This window comes from Athene cunicularia (genome assembly GCF_003259725.1).
Source record: "Athene cunicularia isolate RWA chromosome 5 unlocalized genomic scaffold, athCun1 chr5_part2, whole genome shotgun sequence".
Classification (NCBI taxonomy): Eukaryota; Metazoa; Chordata; class Aves; order Strigiformes; family Strigidae; genus Athene; species Athene cunicularia.
This window is the reverse complement of record NW_020799102.1, coordinates 10,707,584-10,732,189: the sequence shown is the minus strand read 5'-3', so window position 1 is coordinate 10,732,189 and position 24,606 is coordinate 10,707,584. Positions and strand designations below refer to the sequence as shown.

General features: G+C 39.4%; 1 protein-coding gene and 1 long non-coding RNA gene across 2 annotated transcripts in view; one reads left to right on the top strand and one right to left on the bottom strand.

Moving 5' to 3' along the window:
• The window catches only part of SLC1A2 (solute carrier family 1 member 2), a 104,976-nt gene extending 82,279 nt beyond the window's left edge, over positions 1-22,697 (top strand). Inside the window, exons 8-11 of the mRNA XM_026850606.1 lie at positions 698-892; positions 3,565-3,699; positions 9,761-9,992; positions 13,507-22,697. Coding sequence (XP_026706407.1) covers positions 698-892; positions 3,565-3,699; positions 9,761-9,992; positions 13,507-13,581 — 637 coding nt within the window. The 3' untranslated portion in view covers positions 13,582-22,697. The remainder of the gene's footprint in view (positions 1-697; positions 893-3,564; positions 3,700-9,760; positions 9,993-13,506) is intronic.
• On the bottom strand, positions 405-11,554 carry LOC113481178. The gene is made up of 3 exons (XR_003398615.1): positions 11,442-11,554; positions 6,574-6,577; positions 405-415 (listed from the first exon to the last, which is right to left on the bottom strand). It is a non-coding gene; the product is annotated as an uncharacterized LOC113481178 (long non-coding RNA).
• Positions 22,698-24,606: the final 1,909 nt, after the last annotated feature.

Sequence of the window (24,606 nt, the reverse complement as noted above, 5' to 3'; positions counted from 1 at the left end):
GGGAAGAAGTAGAAGGTATTTGAGTCTATAGGGAACAAGATATTTTCATTTACAGGGAACAAGAATATGTTCTGTTTTCAGCAGTATTTTTTGATGAAGGTGTTTGATTTTGAGCAAGTGAATGTCATAGCCTTAATTATTCCCACAAAGGTGAGGAGGCACTGTGGATCTGTGCAATGAGCTGTTCTCTTCCAGCCATCTTTTGGGTCTTTTCCTATCCTTCAGCTGTGTTTCATATCCTTTCCTGTCCTCCAGTGTCTGGGAACTCTGTGGGTTATATCTTTTTGCCTGGCTTTTTCATTCTTTAATGCAACACTGATTTCTCCATTCAGATCAAATTCACAATCAAAGAAATCATAGAATCATAGGATTTGTCCCTATGCTCATAGTTCTGTCCATCAGAAAACATTTGGAACTTGTCATTTTGAACAAGATGCAAGAAATAATTCATAAATGAGTCTGAAAAATTAATATCCACTGTCTCAAACTCTCATTCCTACTTCGAGTCATGTTCATGTCTTGGCTTCAGTCCCACTTCCAGCTAAATGTAGGTTTAATTTAAAAATTGGGTAAAAAAAGCAGACAGTGGAAGTAGAAAATGTAAATAATCATAGCAGAATTTCTGACTTTACTCCCTTATGTGTATAGATTATATGGTAGTTATGTTTTCTTTACTTTCTTGCTTTCTCTCCTTCAGTGCTGGAACATTACCTGTCACATTCCGGTGTCTTGAAGAAAATTTAGGCATTGATAAGCGTGTAACAAGGTTCGTTCTTCCTGTGGGAGCAACTATTAACATGGATGGAACTGCCCTCTATGAAGCTGTGGCTGCCATCTTCATTGCACAGATGAACGGAATTGAGCTGGATGGAGGCCAGATAGTTACTGTGAGGTCAGTTCAAAATACTTGTAGGCTTTGTTTCTACAGACTGTAAAATGTGAAGCTTTGGGTTGGATGTCTTCTCAGTAGCTGTGGGTTTCCCTGTGAAATCCATGGATCTCTAATAATGATATGCAAAGGGCTGGCATATACATGGGTCCTGGTTCTCTGGTGACATGAATTTTCTATCATTTGCAGCCTTAGTTCTTGCTAGTGGTGTTTTACAGAATTTTGCATTTGACAATATGATGTGAAATACAGCATTCCCTGTGCAATGCAATGCTTTTTTTTAGTATAGAGGGACACTACAAGTGATTGTAGTGGGGCATTAAGAGGGGCATTAACTTCCTAGAATGTGTCCTTTTTTATATATTGGAAGAGAAAAGGGTAGTTAAAAAAATTATCCGTGTATTTACATTTTCCTGTACTTCTTCTGTGACTTTGGTGAACAGCACACAAAATGGACTGAGAATAGGACAGCCTGAGGGTGAGATTGCCTGTAGCATGGTCTGGATACTCACAGCCTTTTTATCTCTAACCCAGCAAATACTAGCTTTAGTCTTTTCATATCAAATTGTCCATCTTGGACTAAGGTGACTGCCACATAAAATTAAGAATGGATGAGTGAATATTTTTATATCCCGTTTACTGTAATGGAGTTTTAAGACCTATTAGGTAGAGTAACTAATAAAAAACAGTGTCAAAGTTATCACTGCTGCAGCTAAAGTGGAAAACTTGATGAGGACACCAGGCCTAACATTTTGAATAGTTAAAATGGAAACCACAAGTGAAGGCTGACAAGTTTGCCTTCTTCCTGTAGTTTTCATTCACCCACCTCTCTTTTATCAAACCCTTTTAACACTAAAGAAACTCCTGCAAAGAGATGTCTAATTCTGTTTCTTGCCCAGCTATACTAGTTCCACATTTTCTATTTCTTTACTTCCTGCCCCAACCCCTGTATTAGTAAAGTCAAGGTTTGTAAAAGGTTCAGCGCTGCTTCTAATGAAGGCAGTTTCTCGACCTGCATGATGCATATTTGTTCCTAAGACTAAAACCAGTAATTTCAGAGACACCACATTTGAACTAAATTGAGACCAGAGAAATTAAAGTTAGGGATTAGCTATTGTCCAAGAGAACCTGAGTTACTCCTCTTTTACTCCTCTGAGGAACTGACCCATTAGCTCTTCCTGATCTCACCATTTCAAGGCTGGTGACTGACACTTACTAAGCAGGTGGCAACTTTGAGCTCTTTTTAAGAAAACCACTGGTTCTCCTGCATGTATGCAGTATAGCATTTTTGCTACAGCAATATGACCCAGAGATAAACTCACAAAGACTTAATTAGCCTTTGATCAGCCCTAGTGACTTCATATTGGTCATTTCCTGTCTTCTTTGGGAGAAGGTGGTCTTGGAAATGATAGTTAAGCCAGACTCTGTTTAGACTTGAGCAGTGCTAACTTCATTCTCCTACAGACTTGTAAGTGCTGCTGTGGGAAAGTTGGCAGGAGTATTTCCTCACAGAGCTTGGAAGCAGTCCCTTAGCAGTTCAGACTGGAAGTGCCCAAGGAGCTGGCACCAGGCGCAGAGCCTGACGGCAGAGCAGAGCATCCTACCTGTACACCTGCTGGACCTGTATGGGCATTTAGTAGACCAGGTAGCACTATAACCCAGACACCTGACAAACACACTGCAGCTTGGATTGTCTGGGTCACACCCAGCCGTCTGCCAGCTCTAAATCAGGCTAACATCCTCATAGACTAGTTCTGTGGCTAGCTATAGAGGAATTGCTCCCCCAGAGACCTTTTTCCCCTACTTCTGTGTTGGAAGCACTTTCAGATTTGTAGGGTACACCCACAGTAGTGTAAGCATGTTACTCATTCCCGTGTATAAAAACACAGAGATAACTTCTTCTTTTTCCTTTTTCCCTTCCCTCCCTCTCCCTCTTCCTCTCCTTCTCTTCCATGTTTTTCTCTTGGCTTGTTCTCTGACAAATTTATTTTCCATTCTTCATAGGATTGTCCAATGATGTTGGTATTTGTTATGGTTTGTATTGTATTTATACAAACATTTGGAGCACAGACATTCACTCTGCTGGTCTTAAAAAAAATGAGAGGCGAAAACAAAGACAAGTTTGGATTTATGAAACATTCAGATAAATGAAGGGTGATTCATATCTAGGCTTGGTACACCACTGGCTTGCACTGTGGGAGTTTTGGATACCAAAACTTTTAATCTTCTGTACTTGATAATAACCACTTTCTCTCAGCCATTTCCTCACAAGTCAATCTTCAAGTACCATAAATAACCAGAAATTAAATACTCTGAAAATTCAACCTGTAGCCACCAAACTTCATCAAGTCCAGATGATCAAAACTCAGGATTCAACACCCTGGATGTGTTGGTAGAGCTCAGAAAACACCAGGACAAAGATTTGGATGTCATAACCAACTTAAAAAACTTAAAACTCTCAGACAGCTCTCTTAGAGCTCTCAGAACAAACTGCATAGATCTGGCCTTCCCTGATGAATATTTTTTGAGAAAAACAAGCATGAAAACTACGGTGAGCTTACCGTGATTTATAATATAGTTGTTAGTTTTCTGGGAAGAACTCATGGAAAATAAAGTATGCAATGCAAGTGCATGTTCCTTTTCCTGCTACCCCCATTTGATTTTTGTTTTTGCAGTTTGACCGCCACCCTTGCAAGTGTGGGAGCTGCCAGTATTCCCAGCGCAGGACTCGTCACTATGCTTCTGATCCTCACGGCAGTGGGTCTCCCTACCCAGGATATCAGTTTGCTTGTTGCTGTTGACTGGCTTTTGTAAGTTGTGCTGACTCCAGTGCTTCATGCAGAAAAAGTAGTGAAGTAATACTTGTCTGTAGTGCTTTTCAGCCAATGATCTTAAAGAATTCTAAGACTCTCCTCTACAGATGAAGCAAAGGAGGAAATAAATAGGCTGCTTGATGAAGCAGGAGACACTTTCTCAGCTGGTACACATTTTCATAGAGCTAATGAAGACAGTTTTTATGAGCCAAGGATGTTCTTGTAAGACCCTTGAGCTCATGCTCATGTATTTTCTTCCTAATGATGCTTCTCCATTATAGACATAGCTCAAGAACTGTTTTCTGATCTTTGCTTTCATATTTCTGTTTCTTATAGTTTTGGTCTAAAATTAAGGACAAATGCTGAAAATGCATGTTCCATTAGGATGTTATTAGCAAATTTCAAGGTGGTTTGGGCATTTGTAGTATCAAACGTTTTATGCTCATAGCGGGGAAAGTCTATTTCTTTTTGTACATAAGAAAGTATAATACTTTTAAGGAAGCAACTGTTCTAGAGATGGATATAAACCAAAGACAAATAAGAAAGCAAACTGAAAGAGAGAAGGTCATTCCCTAGTTTGATTTTACTGACAGATCCCTCAAACTGGAAAGACTGACTTTCATTTTCAAGGACTTGAGATTGAAGTCCTTCAGTGCCATTGCAGGTCCTCTGATGAGAAACGGGTAGTTTTCCAAGGCTTTTGTTCTTCAACATTTAAACAGAGAAGCTGTAAATATAGATGGAGCATATGCTGAGCCGCATCCTTTCTCATGTTGTCATTTAGCAATGTGGATATCTCTGTCACCTGCGCCAAGCTGACAGGGACTCTGTAGTCCTCTAAGTTGTACTGGCCTCTAGAGGCTTTTATATTGTCCTGTACCTCTGCAGCACAGTATATTCTGGCAAACAGCTGTCTTTCCCCTAATATTCTTTTACGCAGTAAAGACATATATTCCTGTTGTGCCAGCCATGGTGCCCAGAAGGGGAGATGTAAGTACCATTCCATACTATTTGTGCATTTCCTCGTGCACTAGCAGCCTCAGCTGCCTGCTTGTGGTAGCTCTCACTTCCAGATACACCGCTAAAATTATGCAAGAAGGAGCAACAGAGTTGAGAATGTGAAGATTAAATAGAAAATTAATTTTCTGTCATCTTTTGGCTTATTGAGAAGAATTCAAGAACTTGGTCAGCCCTCTGACATGTATTTTGGATCTACTGCTATACTCTGTCTGTTATTACCTATCTTGTCACTAAGGGTTGTGAAGAATAGCACACAGCTCCGATTTCTGTTTCAGGAAAAAATGAAAGAAGAAATTACACCTTGGGAAGGAAAAGGGAAAAGATGACTTACATATTTTATATATAACTGAATATTATGACTCAGAATGGTGAAATGAGGCAGGGTTCAGCAGTCAGAGTACAGCTGGTGTGGGGAAAAATGTAATATTCTGTGGGTTTATTATATTTATGAGGTCATGGTTGAAAACAGGAAAGTGGCATAGGAATCTGCAGCTGGGAGGAGGAGAGCAAAAGGGAGGTGCATACTCATTTTAAATACATGTTTTTTCTGGCTCTCAAAGTAAGGCAAAAAGGTAGGTTTCTGCAGCTGGTAGGAGGATGTGCAAAAGGAGCCTGTGGTTTGTTTGGTATTTTGGGGAAATGTCATTTAAAAATATTCCTGTGGACTGAGAAACTCTGCCCACACTAGCAAACCTCAGAGCTGTAAGTTTACCAGCAGTTCTGATCCACAATAGGTGTTGCATTTCAGGCTCAGCTTCAGCAGCATTGTTCCCACTGGCTCATCCAACCCTGCTTGGGAAATAACCATGCACGTACTGTGGAGCTGTAGCGGTGACGAACCTAAGTATAGGAGGGATAGCACTTCTGAAAGAAATATTTCAAGGTATCTTTCCAGGCAAAAAGAACCTTTCAGCACAAACAGTTGGGTTTGGATCCTTCTGGCCTAACAATCAGCAGTGCAATTGCAGCATGATTCAGAATTGAAAGGTAGAGGGAGAAGAGAAAAGAGATAAAAAAGGAGATGAGAAGCTCTGTGTCATGCCACTAGTGCTGGGATGTTAAGATAGAGTTTGTTGGTGGAAGTGTTGTGCTAATTAACATATGTTCAACAGCCAATAGCTTTATTTTCCATCTTCCAGTGGTTGTGTTGTGGTAGCCATGACGATCTAATCAGATATAAAATGATGCTGCTGACATTGCCGATGTTAAGAAAAGGCATGCAAGACAACTTTTGAGCAAGCTTTTGGGCACGCAGATCAGACCTAAAGAATATATGAAATGAAAGGTCATAAAAAGATATTTTCTTTACTTACAAATATTGTCTTCTTCCATTTCTTTAGATCATCAAATAATGTTACACCAGTATTTCTGACGGAATGTAAAAGAGAAAATAATAAGATATTTAAGACCCAATTCCAGCCACCTTTCTGGAACCAGTGTGTAAATGCAACCAGCCATGTAGAAATATTTGGAATAGCTCTTTTATAGAATTTCAATTCCAGATAATGAAGGATTTTCAAATCCTTTCAAATCCACTACTTTATGAGTTTTTCAATATTTCTGATGAAAGAAGATATCAGATCGTGAATTGATTTACAATATTACCATCATCTGAAACTGTGGTCTTACCAAAACCAGTTTTGCATGATTTGGTCATGGTGTAACACTAAGCTGACTTTTGATTGTTCTTAAACTTGGCGCTCTGTCTTTGAAATTGGAGCCAAAAGGTTTCTGTATCAATTTTTCTCAAACCTCTCCAATATCTAGAGATGAGGTTGCTCAACCTTTCCCCCTCCTACGCGTACATACACAGTGTGAGCTTTTCACCAGGCAGGTTTCCCAAGATTTCACAACTCTTCTAGTTTTTCAGTTTAAAACTAAGCACAACACAGCAGTGACATTTAATAGGACAGTCATTATATGCCAACAGCTGGAATAAAACCAGCTTCTTTTGCTCTATCCAGAAGCTGGCTACTTTCCAGATGTGAGACTGACAAGCTTAGCAAATATCATAGCACAACCTCAAATACAGTGGTATTTTGCTGGGAAGAGAAATTAAAGAAAATGGACTTGGATGACTGATGCAGTATTTAAAACTTCATTCAGTAACTCAGAAAAAGATTGCTTGAGTTCTGACTCTGTTCCTGGGCACAGATCTAAATTCAGAATATTCAGACCCAGTGGACATCTGGATGTTATGAACAAGGCCTTATATAAATCTAATTAAACTGTAGAAAGCAAGAGCTCTTTCGCAGAATGGCAAAGAGATGTCAAGTTAAACATGTCAACTGGTCTTTGACTTAGCAGGTGTGCTAAGATTTTAATCTCCTTTCTAAAATCTAGTAAGGTTGATATACCAGGTTTTCAAGCTTTTAGAGAACAGGAGTAACTTTTTTTTGTGTACTAGCATGCTGTATAGGTACTATCACATTAATAACAAGGGGGTTTGATTCAGTTCTTCAAATTTCTATTCCTTTCATCTACACTGTAACATTCTAGTTCTTCTGATTTATGCCAGTTTGAGGAAATTAGGCATTAACCCTTATCAGGATTTAAAGAATCACTTCCCAATTATTCCAAAGCACATTCTTACCAGATGTTACGTTGGCTTTTGAGAGACAACTTTGATTTCCAGTCCCATAATTTTTCTCAGAAGTCGTTATGGACCATGTGGAAGTAGCTGTGTTGGGGCAAGTTATTTACTAGATTGCAGCTTTCCTATACTGATTTTGTTTGCATCATTCCATCATATCTGGAATTAATTGGTTGGGTTTTTTTAACAAAAGAGAAAGTACAATCTTCATTGTTCTTCTTAGGATGTTCTTTGGCCCAAAAGAGGCCGGTGGCACTTTGCTGTTGATTCCTGACAGCCGAGACTTTGCCCTTTCTGTTGTAAGGAACTTGTTTACTTGTTTACTTGTTACTTGTTTACTTTGGTTGAAGCAGTACAGCATGTTCTTCAGCAGTGTGCAGTTTGTAGTGCAGAATCTCTTGGCTAGTAGTACCCGCAGTACCTGGAGTATCTCCTCAAATGACCCCTTTAGAATTTGAATTGTGCCTCAATTATGTTTATGTATTCTCTCCACCTTATCTTTTTGGCATCCTATACTATACCTCTATCATCTGCATCAGTGAATCCTTTCAAAATTTAATACCACTCATACAAAAAAAAAAGCAGGTATTCTTTTTGTGGCTCTATATTGCCAGGTTCAGTATATTTCATGGTCATAACTAAAAATTACGCTTGGAAAGTCATCTTTTCCTATTCTGTCACTGACCAGGTTTAAAACACTCTTCACAGGTATGGGATGAGAATGTATAAAGCATTTAATTTGTGTGAAGCAAAACTGGAATGATGTTTTCCTCCTATCGATTATTGATTGGTTTGGTTTTTGGGGGGATTATTGGAAGTTTTTTTTTCCTTCTGGGTGTTCTTTGGATGACAGGAAAAAAAAAAAACAAAAAAATACCCCGAATTGTTTCAACTAAGATATTACACCACAAACTCCAGATATGTAAGCAGGATAATGTGAAGATGGAGAGGAGAAACCTGAAAGGGAATATAGTTCCATAGCTGGGAAAGGCAGATTTACAGATAATTAGAGCAAAGACTTTAAAAATGGCTCAAAAAACTTTGTATGGCATGTTTAATGAATGTTTATCAATTTGAGGTTTATATATTTAGTTCGGGGGTTTTTTCCTCAGAAAAATCAGGAAAAGGATATGTCACACAAATCTAGTACCAGGAATACTAGAAAGGCTGTTTTCAGATGAATCACTGTCATGCGTAATGAAGTTTTCCATGCTGGCTTTTCTGTCAATTGGAAAATGTCCACATAGTTTTACCTGCCCATTTTGTGTAAATGAGTCTTCATGGATATACCTCTGAGAATTAATCAGTGTAGTCACTTCTCTGAACTATTTGACAAAGCTAGACTTAGTTGCTGCAGTAGCTTTAAATTGCAACCCTCGGTCAGAATTTTTTTACGAGTCTTATGTTTAGTTCAGATTTGAAGAGGCAAATTAGAATATAGTTTATTTTAACACCTGTAATACCGCCAATACAGCCTGCCTGCAGTAGGAAGGATAGCAGGAGCCCTTAGTCCTGCAGTGCTCTGTAAGACCATCTCCCATTGTAGCAGAATTCTGGGCAGGTTTGGGGCAGACTTCTGAAATCAGGGAAAATCCACAGCCATGAGTTCAGTGCTGACAGATAGAGCCATACTCTAAAGACAAGACAGGAGAAAGGTGGCATGTCTGCCCAATGACATTCCATCCAGAAGGCGCCGACAGACACATTTCTTGGTAATGAAGCACGTGAGCCTCCGTTGACACCCTCCTACAACGAGGGACTGAAATGCTGTCATGGGCTCATCATTTTGTAGGCCATGACCTATATTTGGTTGGCTTATATGCCAAGCTCTGGCATACAGTATTGTGAGTGGGCATGTTGCCACACTAACAGATGATCATCTGTAAAGATGGTGCCAGGAGAGGAGCTTTGATGGCCTGAGCCTTATGGAGATACTTCAGGAATTTTTTTCCCCATAGTTTGCTCTCTGAGAATAAAGGGAGAGGCCGTTTGTTAATCTGTCCCAGAGATGAGAACACTTCATCAGATCCAAAATCCTTTCCTCTGGCTGCATTAAGTTCAGGGCTGTGATAAATTCAGATTAAACAAAGGGCAATGATGTGAGCCTGGCACACTGACATTGAAACCTCCAGCTCCAGAAGCAGGTGCTGAGGAGATCTCAGTCAAGCACAGCTCTGCAGTTTGGCCGTGTCTCTAGCACAAGTTCTTTGCCAAAATCCATGAGTACAAGCAGCTGGGACATGGGAGTTTGCACATCCTCCCTGTCTGAACAAGTCCTCTGGGAAAGCAAGTTTTTTCAGCTTTTTGAAAGCTCCCATCTTGCTGTTCCAAAGATGCCTTAAACTTCCTGAAATAAATGCAGTAACTTAACTTTATCAGGGCTGCCATGCTCTACTTTTTCTTCCTTTCATGACATTCAGCCTGTGCTTTTTGCTTCTTTTGTAGGGACCGGATGAGAACGTCAGTCAATGTAGTGGGGGATTCTTTTGGTGCTGGCATTGTCTACCACCTTTCCAAGGCAGAACTTGACACCCTTGATTCCCATCATAAAGGGCATGAAGACATTGAAATGACCAAGACTCAGTCAATCTATGACGACATGAAAAATCATAGGGAAAACAACTCAAACCAATGTGTTTTTGCAGCTCACAACTCAGTCATAGTAGATGAGTGCAAGGTACCTTTCACATTTATGGATATTGAGACATGTATATAGCACTGCATGCTTTATTTTATCTTATTTTTTAACCTGCATGTATTTTTCAAATTGTTCTGCAAATAACAATGTGACAACAAGGTTCATGAACCCCAGACATTTTGAATGAGTTTGAGCAGTTCAAGAGATACTTTTTTGCACTCTTCTTAAAAGTTGTCATTTGAGGGGGAAAAAATCATGTACATTGTTTACATCTCAAAAGGCAAGATGCAGCGTATTATGGAATATGCCAAGACACAGAGAATGTGGCATCACCTTCAATGGACATTTACTTAATTTTTTGCAACTTTTGGCAACAGAGAACTTAATTGCCAACCCAAATAAAGGATAGCTGCAGTTCAGACAGAGGTGTTGTCATTTGCTGACTGCCTTCCATGATATGCTGTTCCGAGATGGACGTGTTGAATGCACTTTAGCATCAGAATGCTCCTGCACTCCTACAGCATGCTTATGCTTTGCTTCCGCCATCATTCATGAGTCTTTCAGACACAATCATTGTAGGCTCTCTCTAATCCTTGCTGTAACTAACATGATTATTAATAGTAATAATAACGTCTTGATCAGAGCAAAGTGAGCTTGAGAAACGCCACCAGTTGAATGAGAACACAGCTGGGGAGGTTAGCGGTTAAGTTTCCTAAGCAGCCACCATTGGGATGGGGCAGTCTAAAATCAGGAGAGAGTTTTTGAAAAGGAGGAGAAAGAGGCTGAAACAAGCTGGAACTTTTCATTTCATAGACACTTTTTAAAATTTATTAATACTCTGATCTGATCTAGTGAACCTACCTTAGCCATTTTTCCAAACAGATTCTCTTGCATCTTCCAGTTGCCACAACTGATCCAGTATCTGTCTGTGAATGCCTACACTAAGTCCATTAGGAGATCACCATATATATCGGGAATATAAGTTCTATTCTATCACTTTCACCTGTCTCCAGCCTGGCTGGAAATATTCTTTAGAATATGTTGTTTTCTGATGCTTACTTCTACATAATGTTAGGCCAAACCTGAATTTCCAAGGGAAAAAGTAATACTGAATTCAGCGAAGTAAAAACTTTCATCTTATCCTAATTTTTTTCCCTGAATCTTCCAATTTTTAATAAAATGATTTTTTTAAAATGAAAACAAATATTTTGTTCTGATATGGTTCTCCCCTTCCTTTTCTGACCCAATAATTTTCCACGAGTAAAATAAAAGTAAAAAAAATTTGAAATGGAAAGACAATACATGTTTACCCAATATTAAAAATTATCATTAATTTGTATTTCTCAAAAAAGGAAAGGACACAGAAGAGATAAAAATTTGAAGGAAGAAGGAAACTCCCTGAAAAGGAAGATCTCATTTGATAAAAGATTTTTTTTTTGATTAAAAATAAACATGAATGGACATAGACACACACACACACACACACACTTTTTGGTTAACTTCTTTTGGAACTTTCGGAAAACTGTTTTTCAGTGCAATAGACCATGCTAATTTCAGTGGGTTTAAATCAAATTCAGCTACCATATATCAGTCTGAATCAGCTTCATGGAACTGAATAATGATAATTTTATCTCCTTACAGTCTCTCAGATTTGCACAGAGATGCAAGTCATGCCAGAGAGTAGTAGCCCGCTGATGCAATACTTGCTGCACTTTTTTCTCTCCTTCAGTTTGTCTTATAATTTCCCTCAGTTGAGGCATTAACGCACCTCAAAAACAGGGATAAATGATGCGGTATCTCATCCTAAGCACACCCTTTAGTTACAATTTGGGACCAGTGCTTTATGAGCCAGAAGTGTTTGTCCTTTTCCATTATTTTAGGTTTGGTCTGCTTGCAATCTCATTTTGCACTTTTAAACTCATGAAAAGAGCCAGGGTTTACTGGATTGACCACAAGACTGACTGAGCAGGTCACTTGTCCATGTGTCTGTCTGCAAGCTGCCAAAAGGATGTGATGTTACCGTCTGGTTTATAAACTGAGAATATATGCTGACATTTACAAAGCAGTTGGATCATGTTGAAGTGGTCTACAGCTCCCAAGTGTCAGAGTAGCAAAAGCAGCAGAGTGTAGGATGTGGGGCTTCAAAACAAGCAGCTGTTAAATCTGAAGAGACATCTCTTCATCCTGTCAAATGCACTGGTGGGTTGAAAAGCTTACTGCAACTCTGGTCGGAATTTGGAAAAGCTAATCTACTAGCATGTCTTTTCTATTTCCTTTCTGTAATATATTCCATGTATAACACTAATAGTTTATAATTTTGCATGGTCAATGTATATTTTTACTAAGTAGTTTACCTTTATATGGAGGTAGAGTGGTTGTTATTGCACGATATTTTTGTATTTTTTTATTATCATATTTCACATGACTCTGTGTGATTTTCATTTCTGAATAAGCTGTTCATTCCTGTATTTGCATGTTTCCCTCTTTGAATTATTTAAGAAAAAGCTTGACTTTGTTTCAAAAATCAGTGCATTTTGTCATGTTTCCATGTCCCAATGCTTCCATGCATCCAGTTTACCCAGCATGGGGACTTTCAGCTCTGTCTTTAAGTTTTCATTTGAAGCTGAGGATGTTAACTTACAAGGTAAGTTAGGAAAGAGTGAGCCATCCATTTAGAATTAAATGAAAGGTTCTCTCACAGTTATAAAGATCCAGATTGCTTTTGTAAAGTTAAATTGACACATTACCTTTTTAAAATTTTTAAAGTCATTTGGCTGGAACTATCTTTTTTAAGGCATGGGTTTATTTTTAGTGATTTCTGGGATGCAGTGTACTGGCCAGTGTTTACTGTGAGTTGGTAGATCACTGGAGGTCTTCTACCATACTTAAAACCTAAATATTTTAGCACCTATCTTTACAGGCAAGGGTTATGTTTTGTTGTACTTTGTGTGAGACAAAACATAGCATTGCTATGAATTTTTGGTCTGACTATAGTCAAAATCTTTCAGTACATTGTTAGAAATAGTGGCATGATGAACAATACTTTCAAAACATATCTTTTCCGCCATTTCTTTAAAGGTGGTGTAATTGTAGGTGAGTTTGTATAAATATGCATCTATGATTATTCTGGCCTTGCATATTTTTCATGTCCTTGCTTCAGCTATCCTGCTTTTCTAAGGAATTCAACTAAAAAAATATGACTTTTTAGATTAATAAAGTAATCGTTTTTTAAAAGAAATCCAGAGAAATCTATGGGAGATAGAAAAAATTAGAATCTGAAATACTTATTTTAAAAAACCCCAACCTACAGCAAAGGCTAAGAAAATATGGAACTTTTTTCCTATTACTAATGTTTTCTAGTCAGTATAATAAATGAACAGGAGTCTCACTATTTGGGAGTGTTGTGAATTCTGAATAAATACATTTTACATATATAGTAAGACATGGAGAATGTAATTCCTGTAAGTATCATGATCTTCCCTATAAAACTCAAAACTTTTCTTGTCAAAGTGCCTTGGTCTTTAAGTCAGTTGTTGATGATAATTGCTTGCAGGTAACACTGGCAACTAATGGCAAATCTGCAGACTTCAGTGTTGTTGAAGAAGAGCCTTGGAAACGTGAAAACTGAAGGAAGAAATTCCTAGCTCCATCTTTAATAAGCCCTGAAGCTATCTTCTGGCAAAAGATATCACAATTAAAGAAGATTTTTCTTTTTTCTATTTAACATCTACAGTTTCTGCTTACTTAATTTCTTAAGTGAAACTTAGCAAAGATCTCGTCACGTCATTGTAGTGTCTTTGCCAAGCAATGATCCATAACCATCTGTCTCCCTTGTGGTTACTGTTTGGATGATGCAGCTGGAGAATACTCCATGCAGCGCAGTGTGCTCTCACCCGCCTCCTCTTTCATTCAAGACACAGAGAATGTAAATGCTGCAAAATGGGAAGATCAAAGTGCCAGTACGGTTCACTACAGGGACTCAGGGTCACAAATACAAGAGAAACATAACACCACGTAAACCTTCAAGTGTTTTGGTGACTCTTGTGGCATACCTGATCTATTTAGCACTGTATGGCTAAAATATCTTTTGAAAATGTCCATAAAAATTTCTATTTGTTTTAATAAGATCAAGCACTGTATTTTTGTGCCTAGTTGTACTTTAAACCGAACTTAGATCCAGGGGCAAGATTAATTAATGTATAGAAGTCAATAACTGTTTGTTAAATCAGTACAACTAATACTTAGCATCAAGACAAGACCTTAGATTTGTATGTGCATGTGATATGTTTTCATCAGCTGTCCCAGGGCAGGTGCAGCCCTTTTTTTTGTGATGGGGCTGTGCTGCTTTGTGACCACAATGCATCATATAATACAAGACAGTATTGTTGCAGGAGTGGTAGTTCCTTCACTAAATCTATGCCTGATGTACAAAATACAGAATGCCACGGGCTCAGTTAATGCTATTCTTAATCAAAGTAGGTAGCACCTTACGACTCACCCTGCTCCACTGATGTTGGAGAGATTCCATATGTGGACAGGACTACTCAAGTAAGATACTACTAAGATTGATCATGGATGTTTTGATTGAGTACTTAATAATGAGCTATAAACAAATTCTGAATCCATTACTCTAAGAAATAGAGAGGTTTTAGATGTGATCATCGGTAGCATTTGGTATGAAGTGAAAGCCATCTTTCAGTTATATGTCCTATTTCAGAGACTGGCTAAATCCTGAATTCATTGCTAAGCCAAATTCCATATAAGGTTAATAGAATTTGGCCAGGGTTAGGACTGAATGAAGAATAAATCAGAATTTCAGGGTTTAGATCAGTACATTGAATATACAATCTCTCTTTCTTTTGCAGAGTAACAATTCATGTAGCTCTCTAATGTGAGAGAAATGTTTCTTAGAGCACATGGCGTCTGAATTAACAGGATGGTGTTTTGTAAATATAGTACAACTGACTCACCCTGTCAGAAGAAATTACAGTCACAATAATCACCCTGTGAAGTGTTTTTAAAGGTGCTTGTTAATACTCAGCAATTTTAAGACACTGGTGAATGCCATTACACTATTAGCAATGTTCTATAGCAAAGCTGAGCCACGTGGCCTTGGAGGCTCGACCCACAGAACAAGCTTTGTGCAATTTTGGGGGGAGCTCTCAGGGGTTCTCAGAACGAATCAGAATATCAGCATACAGTGAACTTAGAAAGTGGCAGAAAACAGAGCTGAAACATCTTGTGTCTGTGCTCAGACCTGTTGTGGGTTTGAACAGGAATAATGTGTTTAACTGTAGAGTGGTATCTGGCTCTGTAGAAGCTATTAAAATATAAATATAATCTGCTTTTGCTCATCTGCATTCATATAAATATCTCCAAACATGCATATGGACCTGAGCCAGCCAAGGCTACTTGCATGATTAATGATGTGCAAGATCAAGTCCATTGTCAGAGTACCCCTCATTTAAGCATTTGTTGTTATGGAATTTTCTTGCCGTTGTACTTTTGTCCTCACTTGCACGCCATGGCTACGGTCCTAAGCAAAATGGCCTATATAATTTAACAAATATTGAACCACTGTGAATTCTGTAGGCCTCTAACATGTATTAGAGGTGGAGACCTTTTCCAGAGGCCTCCTGAAGCATCTTAAGGAATTTTTTTTTGGTGAGAAATGGAATTACAGGATATTCAGAGAAGTGGTGCACAGGTTACCTTCTCTTTTCTTCATTCATTGGTTCATCTGGCATATCCAGAGTTAACCTATAGCTAGCTGCTGCTTCTCTGAATTTGCATTTGAAGACATTTTTACCACTGGGTTATGTGCCAGAAATTTTCCTGGGATGGTGTGTGGGTACTCTAGAATGTTCCCTAGTCTGAGTGTGCTGGCTCACATCAAGTGAAATTTGCTGTGACTTGGGTGGTAGATATATCCAAGAATAACATGCAGTGTTTACCCCGGTTTATATCCAGCATTCTCTAGCTGTTTCATGGCACAGCTCGCTCATTAATAGAATTTCCATCCTCTTCACTGTAGCAGTTTCTTAGGAGCAGCCACACTGATTGCCTGCCTTGAAAGTAGCTTTAGGAAACTGTCATACGGTTTTAGCTGTCATTCGAAACTGTTTAGCAGTTGGAAACAAATAGGAATGCCAGCAACAATGTGACTCGGCAGCTCCACAAAATTACATATTGAGAAACACTTTGAATATGCTTTCACTTACCCACTTGGGATGTATTGTCCTTTGAAGAGTGCTTCTTTAGATGGAGACTAGGTGAGGAAGGAATAAGATACTAGAGAAACCCCACCCACACAAGGGAGAATAAATTTGGGTCTTTTGATAGGACTAGAATAGCAGACTGTGATTTTAAAATAGTAATTCTGTAGATACAGTAACTCAGGGACGTTTCAAAAGATAATTACGATGGTATTTCTATATTTAAATGTGGATATAAGAAAAGGAGAAATGTTTTTGGTAAACTCCTCTGCTTTTAGCCTGACTGAATATTTAATGTAGTGTTACTTCAGCGCAGCACTGTATTTAACCATCAAAAAGCTTTCAGTTTCTCTGGGAAAATGTAACACACTCTTGGCTTGCATTTCTCGATTTGCTCATTCCACATGAGGCTGTGTTGCTACTTAACTAAATAAACAGAAAATAACCCAGGGACCGGCCACTTCAGCTAATACAGGGTTCACGTTTCAGCAGGCAGTGTTGGTTACTGACCAGTCTCTTTTTAGTTTTCACTAGGAATGTTGCTGCATTAATTTTCATCTGGCAAATTTTTTGTATTTGTTTGCAGTGCTGGGGTGGCAAAGTTAAAGCATGGTGGAAAGTGATATGTTTTCTGTGTCATTCCTAAGCAAATTAACATTTCTTTCTACATTCATCTCATTTGCTGCTCTGTTGGTTCCCCCCGCCCTTGGCTGTGCAACTGTGCCATCCTTTGCCCTTTGGATTGCTGACAGCACACTGGCACATGGAAAAGTCTAGACCAGGCGAAGGCTCAGTTAATTGCATGCTTAATTAAGTACATGCTTATGCATCTGCTTTATGCACTTACTGCTGAAGGTAGGTCAGCTTTCTCTAAATATCTGTTCGCTGGAACTAAAGCACACTGTACGTTAAAACTGCAGAAGAGGTGGAGCATTTTGCTGCTGAATTGGTTTCTTCATTGCTTCCCTTAGAACACAAAGGCTGCATCAGCACTAGAAACATGCATGGGTCTTATACACAAAGGTGCTTCAGATAGGTGGGGGATAAGCCATTTGAACCATATTATGGGATGTGGTCCTTCCATTTGAATCGGTGAGAAACTCAGTATGTCTTTGAAAAACTGTTTGCTGTAGTAAAACCTGTGCCTGCAATGCTCTGACTACATGAAAGCCCCACTGAAATCTATGGGAGTCACGGGCTTCCAGGAAAGGTCAAGTCCTTTCCTGTCTCCATTAAGCTATAAGGCATTTCACAATCCCATCCTAGGGAATAGTCTTTGTCTGCTATGTATAATGACATTGATTCTCACATCCAAAAGTTTTCTGCTAAGATGATGCTTTTTTTCCTAATTGTTTCTATGCTACAAGTCCAGCAATGGATTTAAAACTCAGCACAAAAATAAGGGTACCTATCATTAAATTTTTTTCTCTTTCTCCCTTGAGATACAGCACATCTCCATTTCTTTCTCAAAGCACATGGCATTCCAAACTTTACGCCACTATAAAATGTACAAGTAATACAGATTTCTGATTTGTTTTCCGTCACTCTCAGGGCCATTAGTTTTCCAGCAGTAGATACTCAGAAGAGCAGACTGTTCATCTGAGGAGCTGCAGCAGCAGTGTTTGAACAAATTTATTCTGGCAACTGCCTGAATTTTCTTTGCTTCCTCGCCTTCACTTGTGTTGTTTGCAGCCTTGTTGTAGCAACACAGCAACAGTCGCACAAATCCCCAAAACCATAGGCAGTATTACACCTCACCTCTGACATTCGCTTCTGTAATTATCTTTAAAAAGTCTCTGAGCTTTAGCACTAGGCTCAGAAGAATACTTTTGTGAAGATGTAAAGATATAATTGTTTCTTTCTCATTTCATTAAGTTCCATTCATCTATTTTTATTGCTGCATTTGAATTAATCTACAGAAGGATAAATAAGGGCACTTTATAAAACTGTACTGTAATATTATTCTGTTATGAGCCAGAAGACTATCCTTGGTTTTATTACTGTGACTTCTAAGGCCACAATTAAGATATTTTTCCTAATAGTTATTATGATAGGTGTGTAGTCCATTGGGACAATTCACCTCAGCTATAAATCACCATATAAGACTATGTAAAAGCTCCTATTCCCAGCAGAAAGCACTCTTGGGAAGATGAGTTATTTTATTCTCTCCTATCATACTGATGACTTTGAAGGAAAAATATGTACCCAATTTCCTTTGTCTGAGTAATGATATATAGAGAGTGTAGCTTCAAGTAATGGAAAAAAAAAAAAAAAAAAGGGTTTGCAATACTGAAGTGTCAAAGAAGGCTGTCCAACTGTAAACAAATTGTTCAGCTTTGCCATGTTATTTTGGGAAGCATTATGTTCTTGCTCACAATTTACCTGAAACAATGTATGTAGTATAAATTCCTTCCAAGCCATTGATCTTTCTCACCACATAGCCAGCAAGGCTGTGTCTCTCTGTGGCCCTCAAAGCACAGACTCTGCCATTCTGCACACCTAAGGCAGGGAGGGCTCTGATAAAGTCCCCAGCAGTGCTGTCTGGGGACAGACTGGACAGTGGGTGCCTCCTTCATTCTTTCCTCCTGGTCGTGTTTGATATACAATTGAAATCTGCTGTTATGAATGAGTCAAACTGCTGCTGATGTCCAGGCATTGCTAATCTTTTTACTTCTTGTCTGACTGGGCTCCCTGGCACAAGGCTCTGAGGAAATCATCCCTCACATGTGCCCACCATCCCAGAGACATCTTCCTCTGCTCGGGGGAAGCCTGGTGACTTCCCTCTACCATGATGATACAAATCCTAGTGGATAAGGTGTTTGTGCAATTGCAACTACAAGTCTTACAGAAAATCCAGGATCCAAACATTGAAAAAACCTAAAGCATATGACTGAGCCACTGAGTAGGTCTCTATTAGTCCAGGATGGAAATAACCAACAGGCTAATGAGGGATTTGGGGAGGCAAAAAGACTTGTGACATTTCTCACTTCACCCGACCTTTCATTCCCTTTCACTTCTAGCTACATTCTGCTGCAGAGCCAAAGCCAATCGATGCCAGAGTGTCCAATCCTTCTAGTCTGATTTTTCAAAATTCAGGAGTCCTGCAATTGTTTTTAATGATGCTCTATGGCGTACACCATTACATGAAGGGAAACTGTTGTAGGCAGCATCACACAACCTGAATTGCATGGTACCTGTATATTGCTTTGTAAAATAAATAGTATAGTTTGCAGGGATTTTTGTATCATTCTTTTCTATTTTTTTCTACAGTTTTTCAAAGACTGTGTGCAAACTGTGTTTACGAATTGATTTTGCAGTCGGTATTGTAGACTATAGCATTTCCATTTTGGTGTTTTGTATGGGCTTGTGAGTTCTTGTATACTACAGGTTGTCCTTCCTTCTTAAAGTCAATTGCATATGCTTCCATCCAGCACAACCTGATCTTTTCTTAAATATATCCCATTTCCTATGATCTGGTGTGAACTCTAGTTTGTAGAATGCATGAGAAAAAGCTGCATATGTATTTATATTGTTAAATATTATATGCTGAATGCCGATGTAGTTATTAATACAGGTTTTAGGGGTTTGTACATGTTCTCTGGAAACTACAGTGTAGACTGAACTAAATTACCTAGTATCTGTAATTTACAGACACACTAATATTTTCTTACAGTGTTTTCTATATGACCATAAAAGGTAGGGGATTAGTCCTTTAAAGGTGATATGTACCTTAGAACAAAACGAGTTTCTTATAACATTTAGGATCAATGAAATATTTTTGTGTTATGTTTAGGGATGCATTATAAACAAAGCACAAAATGCAAGGAGCAAATAGGAATTTCAAGTTGTCCTTAAATGCTGCAGTTCATTATGGAACAATGTTGTAATAATCTGAACAATCTTCTAGATTGACTGCCTTGGGCAATCGTCCCTCATTTTTGTCATTTTTCCTGGTGTTACCTTTGCCAAATCTGGCAATTCTTTCTTAGGGTCTGACCATATATAATTGACTGACTCAGAATACAGTTTATAGAAAACTGGAGATCTGGACAGGCAAAAAATATGCTATCAGGTACCCAGTCCATCTTTCTATGATACAGTGTATATGTGTTCAGCCTGGGGAAAGAGTTCGTGATTTGGGTGGGCACCTACCTTTGCCTTCTTGAAAAGGGACCAACAGAACCACCATGGGACCAATGTAATTGGGTAGCATCGCACAAAATACCTCCTGCTTTCTTATGTATTTTAAAGAGAACAACCGCTATATTTTTTGACCAGGAAAAGTGAGAGTTGCTTCTTTATTATGGTCATCTGTTCCCATTAGGCAAATACCTGTTGGCATTAAGGCCGTGGCTGTAATAATTTCTATTTAATTAACAAGGAACTGTTTTAAGAGGAATAAAAATAATATAAATATTCATAACAATTATATCACAAAAAATATATAGATATTATGGCCTACTAGCTCTTTGACTGTGATTCAAAACAAAGAAAACATTGACTAGCAAGTACTGCTGTCCCAGTGTGACTGATACTTCTCTTCCACTATTCAGAAATCTGTGGGGCCATGTTATTCTGCTGACATTTTGGAAACTAAATTTATAGTAGATATACATGTAGGAAGTGTGTTGATACACCCTTGTATTTTAATCTTCTATTTTAAATCAGATGTACCGGGTATTATCTTAATAGGAACTGCAGGTAGAGTAGTGTTGAATTACTAATAGCTGTAAAACCTTATTGATACCAGTTTTGATGTTTTGTTGAAGCATGATGTCCAGTGCCTCTCTGCACTTAGTGTAGATAATGTAGCTATCAACATGTAATTTCAGTGAAATGGTGTATACAGTATGTGTAGCAGTGCTTTAATTTAATTTAATTGGTTTCTGTGTATTGAGCCATAGTAGAAAATGAGACCGTCCTTTAAAATTTTGTTCTACTTTCTGTTTTTCATTTGTGTCTGGGTTTGTTTCCTTTTGACCTTTCAGCCCATTAGGTTCCACAGCTTAGTAACTGCTTTATTTGTCTATTATGGAGTATCCTGCTCTGATAACATTCAACATCATAAATGCAGCCAACTTATTGTAAATATGTTATTTTTAGTTTTCAGCTATCTAACCAGTGTGGTATGTGTTAGTACCTGCATGTGTGTAGTTCCCTGGCAGTGAGTGAAAGTGATTCCAGCATAGATTTGCTGCCTTGTGAATGCGGTTGTTATGACCTTAAGAATTAACGTTCACCTAGAATGGTTAGTTCCTGTTTTATTTTCTTCTTGTTTGCTTGAAATGTTGGGACTCTCTATCACCAGAAATTAGTAAGTCACTCTTTGAACTGGCACAGTGAATCAGGGGAAATCCATCTAACTGCATTCCTTCCGGATGTCCTGGCTGACTCGTTATGCACTGCGCATCATTCAGCCCTGAGTCACATCACGGCATCGCAGGATCGCTCTGAGTCATTTCCAGTTCCTCCTCGAGCACAGACGCCGGCAGAGCAAGCACAGTCCCACGACTGGGACAGGGCAAGGTTGCAGCCAGGTGCGGCTGCCACTTCTCTCCAGAGCACCCGAGAAGTCAAAGCAGGAACCTCTGCCTTGTCCCCTCAGCAGGAACAGTCTCTGAGTGAATACACTCATGAGCAAAGGTGCACTCTTTCTTGGATATCAATAGTTACTGGAAATTAAATGCAAAGCTAAATGCTTCTCTCTCAAGCTACTGTGGTTGTTGTACAGGCCTGTTGTTTAAAAAAAGTATGATCATGAAACAAATATGTCAACTATGTAGTCAGTGGCAAAAATCTTCTGAAATCAGGGCTACAGTTCAGATCTGTGAGAAAATAAGACCTTTCTGGGGCAAAACCTGAAGGTGGTTCTGAAAGAGCTTGGGACAGCAAGAAGAAACTAGTTTGTTCCTAGATGCCCCGGGCTTGCATGTCATAAATATAATCATCCCCTGTAAGCAGAAAGAGATCAAACTCAGGCCCTAAAACACAGGCAGTATCCTGCTTGGTGAGTCCCGTTACGTGGCTTCGGGATGAATTGCACACTCCAGTACCGTGCACTGCCTATTCATCATCTCTATGCCCCTCTTAAAAGCGACCAGGCATGAGGTCGAACCTTTTGAGACGTTTCATGTAAAAGAGATAAAAAAGGAAGAGAGATAAGGTTGATCTTTTCCTTGCACTCAAAAAGTTCCCCAGATTTTGAAATGACATACTGTACAGTATCTGTAGCACGGTTTGTTTAAAAACTAATGAATGCAGATGATAACATTTCTCCCAACTCTGGGCTCTGTTCTTGTATATGGTAGTTGGAATGCCTCATTGACTGAGTCTATTTTTGTAGTTCAGATCCTTTCCTCCTTACAATGATTGGTAGTCATTTGCTTTTAATGCTTTCTTACGGTGTGCACCGATTTCTGTAACTTTCATGTATAAAACAAACTAGACATTCTTTCTGTATTGGAAATAGTAGTGAATATAATATTTCACTAAGTGTTGTACCTCTTATGTACATATCATCAATAAATGTTGATTCATAATTTTCATGGCTTATGAGCTTTAATGTTAGCCTGCGCTCAATATGGGCATGTTTTGGGTAGGAGTTCAGATAAAGCAGTCTGATGTGAGGGGCTGCCTGTTCTGAAAACTGCAGGCAGGGTAGAGATGGACCTGACTTTGCCAAAGTGTTAGAAATCTCACCCTTCACTGTGTCCTCCATATATTCCCAGGTGCCGGCTGCGGCTGAGCTCATTTGCCACAAAGGCCAGGGTGCACTAAAACGTTCTTAGCAATGAAGTGTAGAGAAGTGGGAGGAAATGTTAGAAGAGTAGGAGGATACAAATGTAATGGTTGCAGTTGCTTTAGAAACCTACTTCCCTCCCCTGGCCGCTAAAAAATAAATTTCTTCCTCATAGCCTTTCTCAAGAAATAGTAAATAAAGCCTGTAGCTGAACCCCTGGATCGCTTTGTAAAGAAATCTATTTAATACATGAACTAAGAGTTGCTCATGCAGTGAACCATGGCCCAGAGGACTGGCAGCTGCTAAGTATTGAGAGAAACCTCTGGCATTTGCGCTCAGAGTAGCACACATAACAGAAATAGTGTAACTACTCCTGTGTGATCAAGACACGTGACCGAAACCCAGGTTGTGAGGTTTAACAGTCTGCACAACCCTGGGTTTACTTCTTACTAATCTAACTGAGGCCAGCCTCCGCTTGAGCAGTTTCCAAAGAAAATCCAGGCGTGTCAGGAAGCGGCTTTGGCAGGGCTCCAGCTGGCGGTCTGCCCCGAGTCAGCAACGGACTAAGTCCTGATGTGGCACTAGGAAGATCTTTGTGCAAAAGATAAATCTGAGGCCCCGGCTATCTGCTGCCATTTCTGTAACACCTTGCTGCTTCCTGTCAGAGGCAGAAGCATCCTGATCTGGCCTCATTAACAGTGTCATTAATAAATGCCTGCTGCTGACATAAAATCCCCTGATGAAGTGTGTTGCACTCAGGATTCCCCATCACTCACATATTTTATGTGCACTGTGTGCATTCAAATTCCTTCCGTAAAAGGTGGTTATTCTTTTTTTTTTTTTTACACAGCATGTCAAAAAGTTTGAAAGGAAAGGCTTAACACTGTGACCTATGTTTGTTGCTTTTTTTTTTAAAGCAACGTTACGGCGAGAACAACCTAAAAAAGCCCCAACCCCTGCAGGAGCCAATTCTGCAGTTATATAATGTCCCTTTGGAAATGAAAGGGACCCAAAGGCTGATTCTCTAAGCCCTTGCAAGCCCCTTGTGTGCCCCTCTTTTTCCATGTCCTCAGCCTTAGAGAAAAAGATTATTCCAGGAGTGTCTTTCTATCTGGAATGTGTCCCTCTACAGGAAAGCTTATGCTGTAAGGTGCTATAAAAGACGGTGCATGGTGAATCACTGCCCCATATTAAGAGATATTTCTGTACCCTCTCTTAGGCATGAAAGAAAAAACAAGAGAATGCTTCAGGGTTGCTAACCCTTAGTACTGTCCTTTGTATTAGGCAGTACATGTAAACAGGACAAGCATATGAAAGAAACAGGTGGCCCCAACTTACAGTGCTTTAGGAGGAAAACAGTGTTAAAAATGATGCTCAGCTGGGCTAGCAAGAGCCATCTGCAGCCAGCACTTCTACTGTAAGAACGTACAAACCCTGGCAGGGTTTGTCATTGTTGCAGCGCTGCCGAAGCCCCCCTGAAGCGTTCAGAGCCCTGCAGAGGCGCAGGAGGCTGCGGCGGCCGAGGCAGGAGGCCGGCTGCCATCTTGCGTGGCCAGCAGCAATGGGAGCACCCGCCCGCCGCGGCCCGCACAGGAAGGAAGGCAGGTTGCATGCAAGATCAGGGATTGCGGCCGCGGCGGTGTGAGCAAAGCAGCCGGTTTCTTCAGCGATAAGCAAACCGTGTCTGCGTAAACAGATA